At 51.2% G+C, this 18,109-nt stretch overlaps 1 protein-coding gene across 4 annotated transcripts; it reads left to right on the forward strand.

Annotated features, from left to right (window-relative positions):
- The first annotated feature begins 3,970 nt into the window (after positions 1-3,970).
- Positions 3,971-17,436, forward strand: MFSD13A (major facilitator superfamily domain containing 13A). Of its 4 annotated transcripts, none has more exons than XM_072739874.1 (10): positions 3,996-4,101; positions 4,437-4,545; positions 11,410-11,652; positions 12,275-12,357; positions 12,881-13,333; positions 13,487-13,610; positions 14,229-14,325; positions 14,885-15,056; positions 15,135-15,328; positions 16,586-17,436. In XM_072739874.1, the coding sequence occupies exons 3-10, from the start codon at positions 11,485-11,487 to the stop codon at positions 16,846-16,848; spliced, it is 1,554 nt and encodes a 517-aa protein (XP_072595975.1). In that variant the 5' UTR covers positions 3,996-4,101; positions 4,437-4,545; positions 11,410-11,484; the 3' UTR covers positions 16,849-17,436. The 4 variants fall into 4 exon arrangements, with proteins under 4 accessions (XP_025848617.1, XP_072595975.1, XP_025848627.1 ...); XM_025992842.2 differs by having other exon boundaries at positions 4,039-4,101; positions 4,434-7,603; XM_025992857.2 differs by having other exon boundaries at positions 4,039-4,101; positions 4,434-4,545.
- Positions 17,437-18,109: the final 673 nt, after the last annotated feature.

Raw genomic sequence — 18,109 nt, forward strand, 5'->3', positions numbered from 1 at the left:
TTTCGACTACCTTCATCCAATGCCACCTCCTCCCACCCATTCCCCCAATAAATTCCTTTTTTGCTTAATCTGGTTTGAATGGGTCTTTTTTTTTTTTTTTCATTTCACACATCAGTTGTGTTTACTTTATATAAATTTAACTACAGAAGATATAAGGAAATAGACTTTTATTTTTTTTAAGATTTTATTTATTCATGAGAGACACACACACACACACAGAGGCAGAGATACAGGCAGAGGGAGAAGCAGGCTCCATGCAAGGAGCCCGATGCAGGACTCAATCCCGGGACTCTGGGATCACACCTTGAGCCAAAGGCAGACGCTCAACCACTGAGCCACCCAGGTGTCTCTAGACTTTTATTTTTAATTACAAAGCACCATCACCTGAGTCTTTAGAAAATTGAAAGTTTGGGTTATTACACTGTGGAGTGGAGTCTTCTGTTGTTTGTATCACCAATACACCTTGAGTGTTTTCCCTAGCATTTTAGGAAAATTTTCCAAAATGCAGCAACCTGTGAAGTTTTTGATCAGTGAACTCCATGATTAGAGGTTCTCTTATTGGCAAAATAGAGGATAGATTGGTGAGAGGCTGGAAGCTAATCTTGGAAGATGTTCTCACACTAACCCAGGAAAATTGACAACCAAAACAGGAGCAAGGGACGGAAAAGAGATGGGAGCAGATTCATCTAGATTTGACCCCGTATAACTGCCTGGGTGGAGAGGGTTGAATAGAGGTGGAGGCACATGTTTTTGGCTTTGTTGCCTGAGTGGTAGTCAAAGCAAGCCTGGAGAATAAAAACCCCTCATGGGCAATTGGAAGTTGAGGAAATGGTGAAGTCAGATGGTTCATTTGGGGAGCTGTTGGGCAGGCAATTTTATATTCAGGCTGGAGATGGGAAGTGGGGTAGTCATGAAGGGAAAAGTAGTAGGTGAAGGACTGGAACAGCTGCTACCTGGATCACACCTCACTGTGTCATCATGGCTGCCAATTTGTTGGGTTCCACTTACAGCTTTTTTTTTTTTTAAGATTTTATTTATTTATTTATTCATGAGAGAGAGAGAGAGAGAGAGAGAGAGAGAGAGAGAGAGGCAGAGGGAGAAGCAGGCTCCATGCCGGGAGTCTGACACGGGACTCAATCCCTGGACTCCAGGATCACGCCCTGGGCGGAAGGCTGGGCTGAAGGTGGCACTAAACCTTTGAGCCACCTGGGCTGCCCTCCACTTACACCTTGTGAGGGCAGGGAATCTTGTTTTTGAAGTCCCTTTTACCCCAGATAGCCTATGGCCTGGTAAGTCTGAGTGAATAATTGAAAAGAATTTTGGGGTGCCTGGGTGGCTCAGTTTGTTAAGCGTCTGCCTTTGGTTCAGGTCATGATCTTGGAGTCCTGGGATCAAGTCCTGCATTGTGCTCCCTGCTCAGCAGAGAGTCTCCTTCTTCCTCTGCAGCTCCCCTCAACCTCTGCTTGTGTTCTCTCACTCTCTCTCCGTCAAATAAATAAATACAATCTTAAAAAAAAAAAAGTTTTGAAAATGGAAACTTGGGGGACTTGCCCTCCACGTTTAGAAAGCCCTGGGGAAAAAAGCGTCCCAGTGAGGGGACTGAGGAGGAGTTGTTAGATAAGAGGAGAATATGATGGAACCCAGATCAGAGAGGTCAGATGCCAAAGGAGGAGAGAATTTCAAAGAGAGAAATTATTTATGTATCTATTTGTCTCACAATCCAAGGACTCTGATATGACTCAAGAAGTTAGGCAGATGATAGGATCCCCTAGTTGAATCCTATATCCCTTCCCAGTTAGCTCTGTTGTTGGCAACCAGGAAGGGAAATTGGAGATAATCACAAGGCCCAGCCCTGGTGCTGACACAAGAGGGTAACTGGTTACGTCACATTGTCTATAAAATCAGAGGGATGAGTGGGCACCTGGGTGGCTTAGTGGTTCAGCATCCACCTTTGGCTCAGGTGGTGATCCCGGGGTCCTGGGATCCAGTTTTGTATCAGGTTCCCCGCAGGGAGCCTGCTTGTCCTTCTGCCTGTGTCTCTGTCTCTCATGAATAAATAAATAAAATCTTTAAAAAAAATCAAAGAGATGAGGGGGATGCTGGGTGGCTTAGTTGGTTGAGAGTCTGCCTTTGGCTCAGGTCATGATCCTGGAGTCCTGGGATTGAGCCCCGGTTAGACTCCCTGCTCAGTGTGGAGCCTGCTTTTCCCTCTCCCTCTGCCACTCCCGGTGTTTTTGTTTTCTTGTACTATCTCCCTCTCTGTCAAATAAATAAATAAAATCTTTTAAAAAAGAAAAAAATCAGAAGGATGAGGAGCTTCAGTGTAACCATGGGACATAAAATGTAACACAGAGGCTAAAGTTTTTCCAGTGGGTCACATTCAGTTCTGGCCCTTTGACAGCCCTTTCCGTCCCCCTGATCTCCCACAAGACTGGAGGCCAAAGTAGAGTTAGGGTTGCTTTGCAACAAAGGCACATGCTGGTCAGAGATAGAAAGGCAGGGAAACTCCTTTAGTCAATTTATGGAGGCCCTAGTGTGCCAGACACCATGCTGAATGCTGGTTTTCCAGCCCTGTATTCTCAGCCAGGAAAACATAGATGGGAGCAAGGGGTTGGGATGGGGGGCGATTTCCAGAAATGCTTGAAGTTTAGAAGAGAGATGATATATGTGGCTTAGAGGGTACATAGGATAAGAAGAGGGTCTGAAGAGGCAGGATTGTGGAGGAGAGAAATGAGATTGGTGAGAGGTGGATGCTGGGAGCAAAGATCACGGGATTGCTGGGGCTCCACAGGAACTGGCTGGACAGACTCTAACCCCTAACCCCTGCATACCGGGGCTCTAGTGTTGGACCATTTGCTGTGAGTGGGCCCTTTTCCAGGTTGTCAGGCAGGAGGAAGAGGATGATTTTCCTGTTGACAACCATCAACAAAAGCATAATAGCCAAAAACTTGCAAAATTCTTACACTCTCATTTTTCAGTTAACACCTACAAAATCCCTCTAAGGCATAAAACAGAGGTTCACAAAAGGAGAGTCCTTTAACAAAGAAGTGAAGTTAGGGGATTGGGCCCCATGTTCCCCTAAAACCTAAAACCCACGCTCACTGCCTCATATCCCAGGGCAGGAAAACAGTAGGTCTGAAGTGTCTGCTCTTTGATTGCCTGGAAACCTAACCAGGTTTACAGGCCTATTGGGAAAAGACATGGGACATCCTCACCAGACTGAACTGAGCAAAAGAAAACTTGACTTTGAGGGCCTGGGCAGGGGTAGGAAAAGGAAAGACTGCTGTTCTGAGAGTCAAGAGAGCTGGGTCCAGCTGGTCTGGGCCTCTTGCTTGTAGGAAAGTCTCTGAATCTCTCTGAGCCTATTGGCTCATCTGTAAAATGGCACCTACCTCCCAGGATGATGTGAAGACTCAACAAGACAGTGCATGCAGAGTGCTTAACACGTTACGGGGCACATAGTGACAGCTCAATACTCCTTAGATTTTATTATTACTTTTTTTAATTCGAGGAGGTTGGGCTTCATGGTTGCTCTCTGGAGGCCTGGTGCCTGAGCACTGGTGCCCACAATTAAGCTGGGGATGTCCACTCTGCAGGGGCTCACCATTCAGCCTCAGGGAGTCTCACGTTGTGCCACTGTCATCTCCTCATCTGCCTAGTTGTGCATCTAGTGAGACCACAAGACTCTTAAGAAGGTGCTGTGCTCTGTTCATCCTGGGAATTAAGGAAGGACGCGGGGGGGGGGGGGGGGGAAGCGCTCAGAAAACCCTTATTGATTTGAACTGAAATTGTCTTTAAGCAACTATAGAGGTGAAAGAGAGGGGGTGAACCGTCAGGAATCCAGGCCACTGCTCTCTTCTTGCCAGTGTCCACGTTTTCTTTTCCGTCCTTAAGGGCATGGGCCCGTGACAAACATGGCGGCGGCAGCCTCGGGCGCGGGCACCTGCCGGGGCGCGGTCCCGGGAGCCGCGCGGAGCCAATCGCCGGCTGGGGGAGGAGGGAGCGGCCCGGGAAGCCGCTGGCGGGACGCGCGCAGGCGCACTGCCTCGCACCTGGTTCCAGGCGGCCGCAGGATTAGGCTTCTCTCCTGCCACGATTGCGGTGAGGGGCTGGCCGGCGGCCCGGGCGCGGGGGCAGGAGCGGGCCGGACTGGGGGCCAATCCGACACAAAGGACGGACCCGCGGGGGACAGGAACGCTGTCTGCTCTGCGAGTCCTGGAGGCTGTCTGCGCGGGGGGCTGGGGGGGGTGGTGTCCCAGAGATGATCAGGTTGTGGGATGGGAGAGTCCTTGGGTCAGGGTGGGAGCAGTTTGGGCTCAAGGGGTGAGGGTGGAATCCTTGGCCGAAGGGCTCCTTGGGGGCTTGGGGTCGCGGGATGCATCAGGCCGGGATCCATTTAATTAATATAATGGCCCTTAACCCTGGTGGCACAGTAGAACCGCTTGGGGAGCTTTAAAAGAACACGACGTCGGGACCCATCCTTGACAATTCCGATTAAATTGGTCAGGAGTGAGGCCTGGGCCTCGGTACGGAGCAGCCCCTCAGGTGATTTTAATGTGCAGACTGGCCGAAGAGCCACATGTTTCAGCGCCAGCTATTGAGTAAAGAGCTCGTGGTTTAGCCCCAGACTCCTCAGTGGCTTGGGAGAGGCGGTGGGTGGTGCTAAGGTGAGGTCGCTGATCCTCCAGTGCTTCTGTAGTAGTGACCTGTGGGGGAGGGAGAGGGGGAAGGTCCCTCCCCCAGGAAGGTGAAAGTTCATTTCCAGCGTGAGGAGTAGGATAAGCCTATTACTATTTGGAGTGGAGGGTGTCCCACTGCCCCCAAGCCAGGGAAGGCCTCCTGCCAGGGCTGGACCCTGCAATGGGGCAGGGAGACAAAGCAAGTGTGAAACAGGAAAGGCAGCGGACAATTCAGAGGTCCTCTGCTTGTTGAGAAGAGGACACACCTAATAATTCGTGCAGGGTGTTACACCTCTTCATTTCATTGGATGCTCCTGAGGACAGGTAGAGACTGGAATTTTTTTCTCCTGCTTCACAGATACAGGAACAAACTCAGGTAGCTAGTTAGTAGTGATAAAGTTCAGATTGACTCAGGGTTCCCAACTCCAAATTATGCTTATTAGCAGCCTTTTCCCTCTGCATTAAACTGCTTCATACAGTCACTAATCCTTTTGGAGGGAATCGGCACCCACCCTCCTGATGTCCCTCATTCTAGGAGCCCCATCCCGCGTTCTTGGTTTCCTCCACCAAACCCACCAGCCCCCTACCACTATAGGTTGGTTCACAAATCAGGGAGATGCTACTGTTTCCATCCATTCTAGTTCTTTATCTTCCAGAAGCCCGATGGGTCGGGAGGAGTGAGTTTTCATGTGGGGGGATTCCTTCCAAACTGATGTGGCTCTGTCACCTCACCAGCCCGCAGTGCCCCCCCCCATCCCACTGTCCTCAGGATAGACTCTTGTGTGTGATTTACGGAGCCCCCTGATCTGCTGTCTTTCTACCTCCTTGCCCTGAGCTCTCTTTCCATAGCTCTCTTGTATTCGCTTTCCTTGGCACATGGTACAAGCTTAATAAATGTTGCTTTTTTTTTTTTTAAAATGTTGCTTTTTGTTATCACTCTTCCCCTTTGTGCACCTGTTGCCTTGCGGTACATGTTTTATTCAGGGCACATCAAGGCTCTCCTGGTTGCCTCTTTCTGACACCCACAGCGAAGCTGAACAGAGGTGCATAGTGGGATTTGGGGGTGGCGGCAGGATTTAGGGCTGCTGCTCTTCCCTAGTTCTGTGGATGCCAAATTGGCCTTTTAGGGGCAAATTGACTCAGCAGGCATTCACTGAGCACCTACTGTGTGAAGGAGCCTGGTGGAAGCACGGAGTAGAAAACTGGGGTCTGACCTGGCTTTGCTCTTAAGGAGCTTGGGTGCTGGTGGAGGGTATGGGAGGCATCTGGGTCCTGATAAAGGAGGAAGGGGAAAGAATACCTGACTAGGTTTACTTGGGAAGGCTTGTGCCACTGAACTGGGCCTTGAATCAGCAGGATTTGATTAGATGGTGGTGGGGTTGAGCATAGTGACATGAGAAATGCTGGGATTTTTTTTAGTCAAAGACGCTGGTTTTGAATCTTTGCTCCAGTACCTAATAGCTTTTTGATTTATTTAACCTCCAGAGCAGAGCATTAGTTTCTTCGTTTATAAAATTAGATGGAAATAGTAACAAGGGTTGTAAGAATTCTTAATGATAGATGTGAAAGCCAGACATACCCAGATGCCTGAGAAATGATATGTAGTTACATCTAGGGTATTTTAAGTGGAAGGAACAGCATGAACAAAGGTGTGGAGGTGGCATTTAAAAGAGAATTTGAGGGATGGCAGGATATACCAGGCAGCAAGAGGCATCAGTGTTGGGTGCTGGAGAGACTACTTAAGTCATGGATTGGACAGAAGGGGACACTGAGTGAATGAAACCTTTTAAAGATCATGAAACCACGCTTCAGAGACATGAAAAAGAATAACAGTAGCTACTGTTTGTTGAAGATCTCCTATGTGCCAGGCACTGTGCTTGGTGCTTTATATTCCTTTTGTGTTCCAGCCCTGCAGCAATTCAAGAGGTTGGCATCATCCCCAGTGCTCGCTTCGGCAGCACATATACTAAAATTGGCATCATCCCCACTTTATAGATGAGACCAAGGCCCAGGGAGAGAGAAATGCTGGCTCAAAGCCACATAACTGGGACCATCCCAGCACGAGGGTGGAGTGGGCTCTGGGGACCTCCAACAGATGCTCTTGCCAGGTGCCAAGCTGGGGGTGGCGTTGGCTGGGATACAGGATATTTCACCCAGCTTATGCAATGAGGTTGGTGTGGGTTCCAAGCTGTTCCTCCCCTGGAGAGGCAGGGCTGTTGTTCTCTGCTGGGAAGTATTGAGGGTGGGGAGGATAAGAAGGGGAAGGTGTTTCCTGAGGGAGGAGTAGAATCTGGAAGAGAAACTGGCTGCAGTGGCCCTGCATACTCCTCCCCCAGCTCTCTCCTGGGCAGAGGCTTACCTGGACTGGTTGCCCTGACTCCAACTCTGGCCTGTGGCTGGGGCTTGTATCTGGCACTCTTGAACTGTGCATGTGTTCCTGCTATTTGTAGACTCTCCTCTCCTATCTTTTCTCTCAAATTCCCTTACCATGGGAAGGAGCCAGATTACCAGGATATTCCCTTGCTCCTACTCCAATCGTTTATGAGTGAGCCCGAGAAAAAGCCAGTTTCTGAACATCTTCCATGTAACAATGCTGGGGGCTTCTGGACATTCGTTTCGTTGTCCTTACATTCCTTTGAAGGATAGGCATTATTATTCCCGTTCTACAGGTGGGGACACCAAGGCTCAGATAGGGTAAGTCACTCGAGGTTGCGTTTTTAGTAGGAAACACAGGATTTAAACTCAGCCTCTCCTGATGGCAAAAGTCACGCCTTTCTCATGTCACAATCCTCTGAGGTTTTCTTTTTCTTTTTTTCTTTTTTTTTTCCTCTGAGGTTTTCTACCATTACTCCAGCACTAGTGCAGGGAGCCAGCTGGTGGCAAGGCCAGGGGCTTGCCTGCAGGGTTCAACTCCAGCAACCAGGGTAGGTCACTAGATATCTGGGTAGGGGGCTGGGAGGCTTCACTCCCTTTGGACAAAGGCTTTGGAAGTGAGATGGTAGCAGGGGTGTGTGTGTGTGGCGGGGTGGTGTTGGTGTTGGTGGTGGTGGTGTGGTGGTGATGGTAGGGTGGTGGTGATTTTGAAAGCCCTTGGGGAACCCGAGAAAGTGAGCTGGGTTAAGGATAAGCAATGGAAGTAGACATTGTGATTTACATCCCCAAAGCACCTTTAGATTAATACCCCGTCCTTGTGTGGTGGCTTCAGGAGGTCTGAGAGGCTCAATAGCAATAATCGCTGAAGTTTGAGTGTCCACTGCACTTAAGTGCTTTAGAGTATTTTTTCCTTGACTGCTAACAATAGTCTTCAGAAGGTTGATGGCATATTGCAGATCAAGAGACAGGCACAGAGAAGTTAAGCAAATTGCTCCAGGTCACACACGTAGTAACTGGTAGAGTCAGGACTTAAGAGACCCTCAATTGTGTTTTCCTTCTATGTTCTTAGAAAGTGGCAGGGAAACTTTTAGAATGATGGATATGTTCATGATCTCAACTGTGATGACAGTTTCACAGGTGTATATATATGTTAAAGCTAATCAGGCTGTACACTTTTAATATGTGCAGATCATTATGTGTCACTTGTACCTCAATAAAGCTGGTGGGGGGGAAGCATTTCCCACCAAATGTTCATTTGGGGGCTGCAGGGCTCCAGGGGGAGGCTATCTGTCCATCCTCCTGCTTTGGGGCAAGGTAGGATCACTGGAGCCTGGGAAAGATTCTCACAGACTTACCAGCTGCTTCCAGGTTGTTCTGGCTGCTTCAACTTCTTCATTCCCCAACACTGGGCATAGGCGGGCACCAGTTGGATCTCTTGAGTGAATTGCCCTCATTCCCTCATTTCTCAATGAGCCTGAGAGACCCCACTGGGATTCCCTCACTATTCCCCCCTCAGGGCCTATTTTTCTACCAGAGAATAGTTTCATCCAGCCCACTGTCTCCAAGGATGAAGGGCAAAGATGCAGGCCCTGCCCTGGGAAACTCCACAGTTGGGGTGTTATGGGGGCAGGCAGGAGAGTGTGGTACAGTGGCAGGAGGCATCAGTGAGGGGCTGGAGAAAATCTGGTCATGGTGCCGGCTCCTGAAAGATGGGGAGATGGGAGGCCACTTCTGGGAGGAATGCTGCCGAGAACAAAAGCCTGGCCAGAGGAGAGAGTGACTTGAAGACCCAGGGGAGGTCAGGCTGGACAGAGGCCCCTGGGCACAGAGTGGGAGCCATAGGGGTTCATGGGGGAAGGTCCTGGGGGGTCATTACTGTTGGGTTAGGGTTGAAGTTGGCTCTCCAGGGCCTGACCATGATGGGAGGCTAAAGTTTCAGCTCTGTGTGTGTGCGTGCATGCATGCATGCATGCATGCTCCAACATGTCGACCACACCATGGGCAGGCTTGAGTCACGAGGACTCAAAGAGGAACAGCCCCTGGGGGTATGTGTAAGGCTCCTGGGGCTACTGGAACAGATGACCACAAACTGGGTGGCTGAAAACAACCAAAATTTATTCTCTCACGGTCTGAAAAAACGCTGATTGGTCATGTTCCCTCCAGAGGCTCTAGGGAAGACTCATTTCTTGCTTCCTTCTGGCTTCTGGTGGTTGCCTGTGGTCCTTGGCAGTCAGTCCTTGGCTTTTAGCTGCATCCTTAAACTTTCTGCCTTTGTCCACACACAGCTATCTTTTTTCTTTCTTTCTTTCTTTCTTTCTTTCTTTCTTTCTTTCTTTCTTTCTTTCTTTCTTTCTCTTTTCTTTCTTTCTTTCTTTCTTGATTTTTATTTATTTATTCATGAGAGACACACAGAGGCAGAGACACAGGCAGAGAACCCTAGGCGGGACTCAATCCCAGGACTCTAGGATCACACCCTGAGCCTAAGGTAGACGCTCAACTGCTGAGCCCAGGTGTCCCAAGCTGTCTTTCTTTCTTTTGTGTGTGTCTTTCTCTAAATTTCCCTCTCCCTGTAAGGGGTCACCTGAATTCACTGTGATCTCGTCTTAACTTGGTTACATCCACACAGATCCTGTTTCCAGATAAGGTCACACTTGGGTACTGGGGGTTAGAGCTCGAACATGCCTTTGTGTGTGTGTGTGTGGTGGTGGGGGGGTTATAGGGGGTGGGGGACAGGATTTAACTCACAGCAGGGATTTTGAGAGAGGGAAATCCTCATAGCTTCCCTCTGGGGATCAGCCAAGCACACAAAGGGTTACTTTTCTGAAAAGAGAATGGCAGCTTTTAATCTAAAAAAGGAGTCAGGCCTATGTCAAGTCAAGCCTCACTGCCTGCCCCCTGCCACCGAAACTGGTCACGGTACTGTGGTCACCGCCCCGCAGCCTACTACCTGCAGAATCTGATTCCTCCCCAGATCTCCTGAGTCAAAATCTGCATTCTGATGAAGTGCCTGTGTGACTGGAAAGCACGTTCCAGTTTGAGAAAGCCCGTTCTAATAAAAATCTGACTTTTATTTCCTCCCCTCTCGTGGTCAACCTGCCCATCCAGCCTCTGCATACAAGTCAGCCCGGTTGGAAGCCAGGCACCCACCCCATGCTTTGTTCTTTCTTCTCATGTAACATGTTCTTAGGTTTCTCTTCTGCATATCAGCGTGGTCCACGTGCTTCTCTGGAGTGTCGGCCTTGCTGAGCCTGTCCATTTGGTGCATTCTTGGGCCATGTCCAATTTTTTGCTCTTTATTACTGCTGCTGCTGTGAACATCGCTGTAGTATTCCTTTGAGGCTGGCTCCTTGAGGTGGAATTTCCAGAATCAAAGTGCATGAGTGGTTGTGGACTCTCACTTATATATCTATGGAACCTGACATCACAGCAATTTTCTCTGTTCCATCCAACAGTGCATAGGAACCTGATTTAGAAAGTCAAGTAGCAGGAAAGGCTTCAGAACCAGACAGGTGGTGTCAGATCCCCTGCTTTTTTGCAGTATGACATTGGGCAAATGACTCAACATCTCTGAGCTTGGGATTGCTCTCTTTTTAACACTATAATGGTGCTATAAACTTTGTAGGCATTTTATAAAGATAATCATGACACCACCACCATCTATTTATTGAGCACTTTCCAAGAGTTACCTCACTTGATCTTGACATTCCTCTGCAGAGTAGGCATGATCATCCCTCTTTTTCCCTTTTACAGAAGAGGAAACTGAGGCGTGTGTTAAGTAGCTTGCCTGATGTTATAGGGGGCATTGTGTGCCCAGGCCCACAGTTGACACGTCCAGATTGTTAAGGTTCTTGTGATAAGACGGTGTGGATGAAAGAAGATGCTGAGCACACTGCCCTAGCACATGACCTGGTTTAGCACTCATGGGATGCCTGACTTCTTTTCCCACGCCTTTATCAGTTGTCTTGGGTTACTCTCGATAGTGGTGTATCTAGCCCAGCACTGTTTCAACTTTATGTCATTGATGTTCTCCAGCTTTATTTTGCCTACAAACTTCCTCCCAGTGGAAATGAGGGGCTTTTTGGTTTTGTTTTAAAGATTTATTTACTCATTTTAGAGAGAGAGCATGAGGTGGGGGGAGGGAAAGGAGAAGCAGACTTCCATTGAGCAGGGTGCTTGATGTGGGTCTCAATTCTAGGACCCTGAGATTATGATCCTAGACAAAGGCAGATGCTTAACTGACTGAGCCACCCAGGTGCCCCTGGATATGAGTTTTTAAATGATTCAGAGATCTGGGGTTACAGTAGAGCCAGTAGAGCTGGCTCTGAGCCTTGCAGCTAACTGGCTCCTTCTTCCCCAGGGACAAGGATGGCCAGACTGCTCTTGGAAGTGAGCGCTCCTCAGTGTTCCTGGGGCTGACACTGAGCTGGCAGCCATGGGGCTGGGCAGGCTCCAGGCCTGGATGCTGGGCCTTCCTACAGCTGTGGTCTATGGCTCCCTGGCCCTCTTCATCTCTATTCTACACAATGTGTTCCTGCTTTACTATGTGGACACCTTTGTCTCAGTGTACAAGATCAACAAAGCTGCCTTCTGGGTTGGAGAGGTAGGCCAGCAGTGGATGGGAGTTGGGCAGATTGCAGGGCTGGGTGCCACCCAGCCTGGAGCATGGGACAGGCCAGGTTGCCCTCCATGATTCAGCAAGAAAAGCTGGAGCTGGAGGTGTCCATGAGTCCTCCTTCTCCTGGCCACTGTCCTATGAGTCTGGCACTGTTCTAGATATTCACATATGTGGTATCATATATTCATATATATTAATTCATCAGCCGGATAAATTTGCCCCAGATGAGTGGGAGTTTGATGGGGGTAGTGGCTGGTAGAGTGTTTTTGTTTTGTTTTAAAGATTTTATTTATTTTTTCATGAGAGACGCACAGAGAGAGGCAGTGACATAGGCAGGGGGAGAAGCAGGTTCCCTGCAAGGGAGCCCAATGTGGGACTTGATCCCCGGACCCGGGATCACATCTTGAGCTGAAGGCAGAGGCTCAACTGCTGAGCCACCCAGGCATCTCGGTAGAGTAGGTTTTAGCAGAGGGACGGCCTCTTTGCAAAGGTTTGCAGGCAGGAAAGCTGGGCTCATCTTTGAGGGGTGGTGAGCAGGCTGGGTAGGGAAAACTCTGAGAGATGCAGCCGCCTGGAGCCTACCTGCCCCTCTCCCCTCTGCCCACAGACGGTGTTTCTCCTCTGGAACAGCCTCAACGACCCCCTCTTCGGCTGGCTGAGTGACCGTCAGTTCCTCAGCTCCCAGCCCCGGTTTGTGTCCTGGGGATGGCTCAGGGGTGCCTCTGTTTGGGGTGGGGAAAGAAAGGGAGACCATTTACACTTTTTGACCAGGCTCTTTCCCTTCCTAAGTCAGGCAGGTGGGAGAAATGACTTTGACTAACTTGCCTTGCTCACCTGGGGCAAGGTTTACCCCAGCTTGGCTTGTCAGGTCCTCAGAACAGGAAGCAGTACAGCAAACGCTCTCTGTTGCTTCTGGCAGATTCCTTGACCCCATCCCTGCTTAGGCCCAGCACTGCCCCCAACCCTGAGAAGTAGATATCCCACCACCCTTTGGTCATCAGCCCTGGCAGACTGGCAAGGGAGCAGACAGAGTATACCCTCCAGTGGGTTGTGCTTCCTAAATCAGAGGCTGAGGACGTGGGGCTCAGTGGGATCACTCTGACGTGAGTCCTGTGCTCTGGGCCTCTGTCCTTCCTTGGAGGCCTGGGCAGGGGGAGCTGTGGCTTGCCAAGTTGGTAAAAGCAGCTCCCACCTTTTCTCCTCTCCTCGGCAGGTCGGGTGCCAGGCTCTCCTCGAGGGCTGTGGTGCTGGCACGGGTGCGGGCCCTGGGCTGGCATGGGCCGCTGTTGGCACTGTCGTTCCTGGCATTCTGGGTGCCCTGGGCCCCGGCTGGCCTGCAGTTCTTGCTGTGCCTGTGCCTCTATGATGGCTTCCTGACGCTCGTCGACCTGCACCATCATGCCTTGCTGGCTGACCTGGCCCTCTCTGCCCACGACCGTACCCACCTCAACTTCTACTGCTCCCTCTTCAGTGCGGCTGGCTCCCTCTCTGTCTTTGCCTCCTATGCCTTCTGGAACAAGGAAGATTTCTCTTCCTTCCGCGCCTTCTGTGTGGCACTGGCCACCGGCTCTGGGCTGGGCTTTGTGGGGGCCACATGGCTGCTTAGGCGGCAGGTTGAGGCAGCTGGCAGGGAGCCAGGGTGCCCAGCCTTGGCTGTGGATGGCGGGTGAGTGGCCCTGGCCCAGCCCTCTGGGTTCCCACCAGCACTCTTCTGAGTGGGATTTCAACACTGAGTCCCCTGTTTGATGGGTGGCTGCCCTGGGTGGCGGATGGCTCTGGCCCACCCCTCGGCCATTGGTGACCCCCCTCTGCCCTGTAGCCTGTGTGAAGAAGAGCTGCTTACGGGCTGCCAGGACGCAGGCAGCATCACTTTGGGCCAGTACCTCCGGCAGCTGGCACGCCACCGGAACTTCCTGTGGTTCGTGGGCATGGACCTGGTACAGGTATGGGAGTACCTCCCCAGCTCAACAGCTAGGATGTGCCTCACTCTAGGGAACAGGCTCCTTAAAAGTTGGGAAAGCAGTTGTGGGCCTCGTGTGAGGACTTCTGGGTGATTTGCTAGTGGGAACACAGGTCAGGTAGTTAGGCGAACCAGATTCCAGTACCATCAGAACTCCTAACTCCCTGTGTGATCTTAGGCAGGACTGTCTGTCTTCACCTGCAAAATGAGGGTGTGAAAATGAGGTGCCTTTGGGAACTCTGTGAGAATCTTTTTGAAACACTAAATGCCATGCCTAAGACATGTATATAAATAAGCTAGCCAAATTCAGCTATAGATGGGATGGTATTGATATCATCAAGCATGTTTTACTAAAGTGTTTTCAATTAAAGAGAAAAAACCTCAATCATTCAGTTGACAATTTTATCATTCCTTCTACCTATTAGCAAAATCAGATAAGCAATAGGAATTTGGTGTTGGGTTTTATTTTGGCACATTCTGTAAGGAGGGACACGGGGTTAAAGTCTACCGCCAGCCAATCCCTTGTTGGCTTCCAGCCTTCCCAATCCCCACCCCCACCCCTCAGCCCAGCAGCCACCTTACTGCCCCCTTTGGGTTGCAGGTCTTTCACTGCCACTTCAACAGCAACTTCTTCCCCCTCTTCCTGGAGCATCTGTTGTCAGACCACATCTCCCTCTCCACAGGCTCCTTCCTTTTGGGTGAGTGGGTGCCCCAGGCTGGCGGCAAGGACAGAAGCTTGCACCCCAGCTGCTACCGCAGCTCCCTCCCCAAAAGAGCCTGGTGGTGGCTGCAGAGGGCCTAAGCCACTGCCAACTGTGGGGTTGCGCCCCCAGCCTCCAGCTCTGTTTTTGTGGGGGAAGGGCCCGGAGCCTGTTGTGCTGTGAATAGTGCTGCACTGCTCTCCTGGTGATCTGGACGATGGTGCCCCCCAGAGGTGAGGCAGCACAGTGGCCGGTTCACAGCAAGGCTGTGGGGCTGCGGGGCTTGGGTGTGCGGCTTGACTGCTGTTCTCTGTGTAGCCTTGGGCGTGTTTTGTTTAATCTCTTTGGGCCTCCATTTACCATCTGTAAAGTCGGGATAATAATAGTACTTACCCTAAAGGGTGGTGAGGATTCAGTAAAAGGATGTGAAGCTCGTAGCACAGACCTGGCACATCAGGTGTTGTCGATGCCAGCTCTGATTCCGATTGTCAGGATGTGGATAATGGTGGAAGCTGCTGTGGCGGTGCCCCCTGACAAGCCTCCACCCCCCATCCAGGCATCTCCTACGTCGCTCCCCACCTCAACAACCTCTACTTCTTGCCCCTGTGCCAGCGCTGGGGTGTCTACACTGTGGTGCGGGGGCTGTTCCTGCTCAAGCTGGGCCTGAGCCTGCTCATGCTATTGGCCGGGCCTGACCACCCTGGCCTCCTCTGCCTCTTCATTGCCAGGTAGGCGCTGCCCCTGCCCCCCACCCCCGCACCTCTGTTCACCCCTTCATTCTTGTTCCCTTTTCTCTTCGCTGGCAGCAACCGTGTCTTCACTGAGGGCACCTGTAAGCTGTTGACTCTGGTGGTCACTGATCTGGTGGATGAGGACCTGGTGCTGAACCACCGCAAGCAGGCAGCCTCAGCTCTTCTCTTTGGCATGGTGGCCCTGGTGACCAAGCCAGGCCAGACCTTTGCCCCACTGCTGGGCACCTGGCTGCTGTGCTTCTACACAGGTGAGGGCCTGGGGGGTTGGCACAGGGCTCTTGAGGCTCCAGGGGTCAAAGCTTACCTGGCACACGAGCTGACAAGCTGGGTCCATAAGAGAGACAGAATGGAAACCCACCAACCAAGGCTGTCCCTGGGCCACCCTTCCTCTGCCTCTTCCCATGTGGGTTTAGGGACTGAGTCTCCCAGTTCTTCCAGTCTTTCGATAGTTCCTTCATTTGTTCATTCATTCATTCATTCATTCATTCATTCATTCATTCAACATGTGTATAGAATACTTTCTCCACTAGGAGCTGCTCCAGGTCCCTTTAGGGAGGTAACAATGGTTTTTGGCTTCATGGAACTTATATTCCACATTCCCTATTCCAGAGGGATGGGTGGGTTGGTGATAAACAGCCAAACAAGAAAATAGCAGGTGGTGGGGAAAGAGATGGTAAAATTTGCAGTGTGACTGAGGAGCTACTTCGTGTGATCCAGGAAGGCCTCTCTGAGGAGGTGACCCCTAGGATGTGGACCGATGGCAGGAATCTGGTCTACAAAGATATCCGTGAATCCCAGACAGAAGGTGGGGCAGGTACAAAGGCCTGAGGTCTCAGGAGTGGTTAGAAGATGAGGCTGGGAAAGCAGAGGGCTCTGTCAGGGCAGGGCTTGGCTTTTATTCTTGATGTGAAGAAAAATTATTGCAAAACTTTATATTGAATAAATTTTTAATTTATTCATGAAAGATACACAGAGAGAGGGAGAGACACAGGCAGACACAGACACAGAGAGGGAAGCCTGATGCGGAACTTAATCCCAGGACCCCCGGATCACGACCTGAGCCAAAGGCTCAGTGAGCTCAACCAGTGAGCTACCCTGGTGCCCTATTGCAAGGATTTTAAGCAGGGCAGTGGCATGGTCTGCTCTGTTTTTTAAAGTTCACCTTGACCTGTATGGAGAATGGGCCGTGGCGAGGCTGTGGCAGAGGCCAGGGAAGCTTGGAGCAGGTGGTACCAGGGGATTGGAACGAAGTGTGGGATGTGTTTTGGAATTGGGGGAAGGACTGGCCGTTGAGTGGCGATGTTAGCCGAAGAATCCAGGAAGACTGAGGTTCTGGGGTGGATGGTGGTACCAGTCACCAAGAAGGGAACAACAGGGGAGAAGCAAGGTTGGGGTAGGAATTGAGTTGTGGTTTAGACGTGCATGTGTGTCACTGGATGTGGCGCTGTGGACTTCAGAAGAGACCAGGGCTTACCCTGTTCTTTCTGCATGCTCTCTCATCCTAGGTCATGATCTCTTCCAGCAGCCCCCACTGAACCCTGTGGGGAGTGCCCAGCCCTGGCCAGAGCCCCCGGCCCCACCCCCAGCACAGGCCCCGACACTCCGCCAGGGCTGCTTCTACCTGCTGGTGCTGGTGCCCATCACCTGTGCTCTGCTGCAGCTGTTCACCTGGTCCCAGTTCACACTGCATGGGAGACGCCTGCACATGGTCAAAGCCCAGCGCCAGAACCTATCACGGGCCCAGGCCCTGGATGTTAAGATGGTGTGAGGGGCAGGCACAGCAAGGTCACCCTGCTGAGGATGCTATCACAGCCCTGGGCAGAAGCCACTCTTGCCAACCCCTCATCCTGCTACTCTGCCTTCCTGGGGCACAACATCCTGCTACTCTGCCTTTCTGGGACAGATGCAGAGTGTGGGGAGCTCCTGGGGCTGAGCCAGGGGCATCACTGAAGTCTCCATTCCTGCTTGGCTGTCTGGCCCAGCTTCAGCAAGGGCCAGGCTGTATGTGCTCAGGGACCTGCTTCCCCCTGTGGGGTAGGAGGAAGAAGAGGACCAAGAGGGGATGGGGCTGTCTTGTGGTCACATGGGGTTGCTATGGGGCACAGAGGCCTAACCCACTACCTGACTGGGGCTGGTGCTTTGTGTGGGCTCAGAAGCCGCTTTCACCCATTCAGGGGAAGCTGTGAGTCCCACTGCCCTCTCCTTCCACCTTTCCAGCAGTTTCTCTGACCTCTCTGCTTCAGCTGTGCCTGAAGTAGCATGCCCCACCTGTGGCAGGGCTTCCTCACCCCTACCTGACCTCTAAAAGAGGTTCATTTCATCACAGACTGATTAAAGTCGGTCATTTCTATTCCCATTCCTGAGGTCTGTGCTTTGTGTGGGAGTGGTGGGTTGGTGGGGCTGGGGAACAGAATTCCTCACTTAATAGGAAAAGTACTCGGAGAACATTTTTCCACAGATGAGTTGGTGGGGGTTGGGGGAGACATCCTCATCAGATTCACAGAGGTAGCAGGGAGAGTGTGCAGACCAGTAGCTGCATGGGCATCTGGGAGCAAAGTGGCTTAAGGCCTGTGCTCATGTCCCGGTGCATTTCCTATACACCACTACCAGACACAGAGGCCGAGACATAGGCAGAGGGAGAAGCAGGCTCCATGCAGGAAGCCCAATGTGGGACTCGATCCTGGCACCTTGGGGTCACGCCCTGAGCTGAAGGCAGACGCTCAACTGCTGAACCACCCAGGCATCCCTGTTCTGATTTTCTCTGAAACTGGAGGCCTCTGTTAACCAAGAGCCTATTATGGTGGCAGAGACAATTAGAAACCCCCAGGGAACCTTCTGGGTGCTGGAAAAGCAGGTGCTCCCTCTGAGCAAGGAAAAGCAGCTGCTTCCAAGACTGAGGTCTTCAACTTTGGAGTCACTGGGAGCTCTCAAAAATACTGATGTCTTGAATTCTCCCCGATTCTGATTTCATGGGTTCTGGGCTATGGCTTGGGCACTGGGGTGTCAGAAAGCTCTGTGATTTTACTGTG

The sequence above is a fragment of the Vulpes vulpes genome, chromosome 15, assembly GCF_048418805.1.
Source record: "Vulpes vulpes isolate BD-2025 chromosome 15, VulVul3, whole genome shotgun sequence".
Taxonomy (NCBI): domain Eukaryota; kingdom Metazoa; phylum Chordata; class Mammalia; order Carnivora; family Canidae; genus Vulpes; species Vulpes vulpes.

Coding starts and splice junctions, on each gene's coding strand:
- MFSD13A (XM_025992832.2), top strand. CDS start 11,485: ATGGGGCTGGGCAGGCTCCAGGCCTGGATGCTGGGCCTTCCTACAGCT. Junction 11,653..12,274: donor CTGCCTTCTGGGTTGGAGAG/GTAGGCCAGCAG, acceptor CTCTGCCCACAG/ACGGTGTTTCTCCTCTGGAA. Junction 13,611..14,228: donor TGGGCATGGACCTGGTACAG/GTATGGGAGTAC, acceptor TTTGGGTTGCAG/GTCTTTCACTGCCACTTCAA.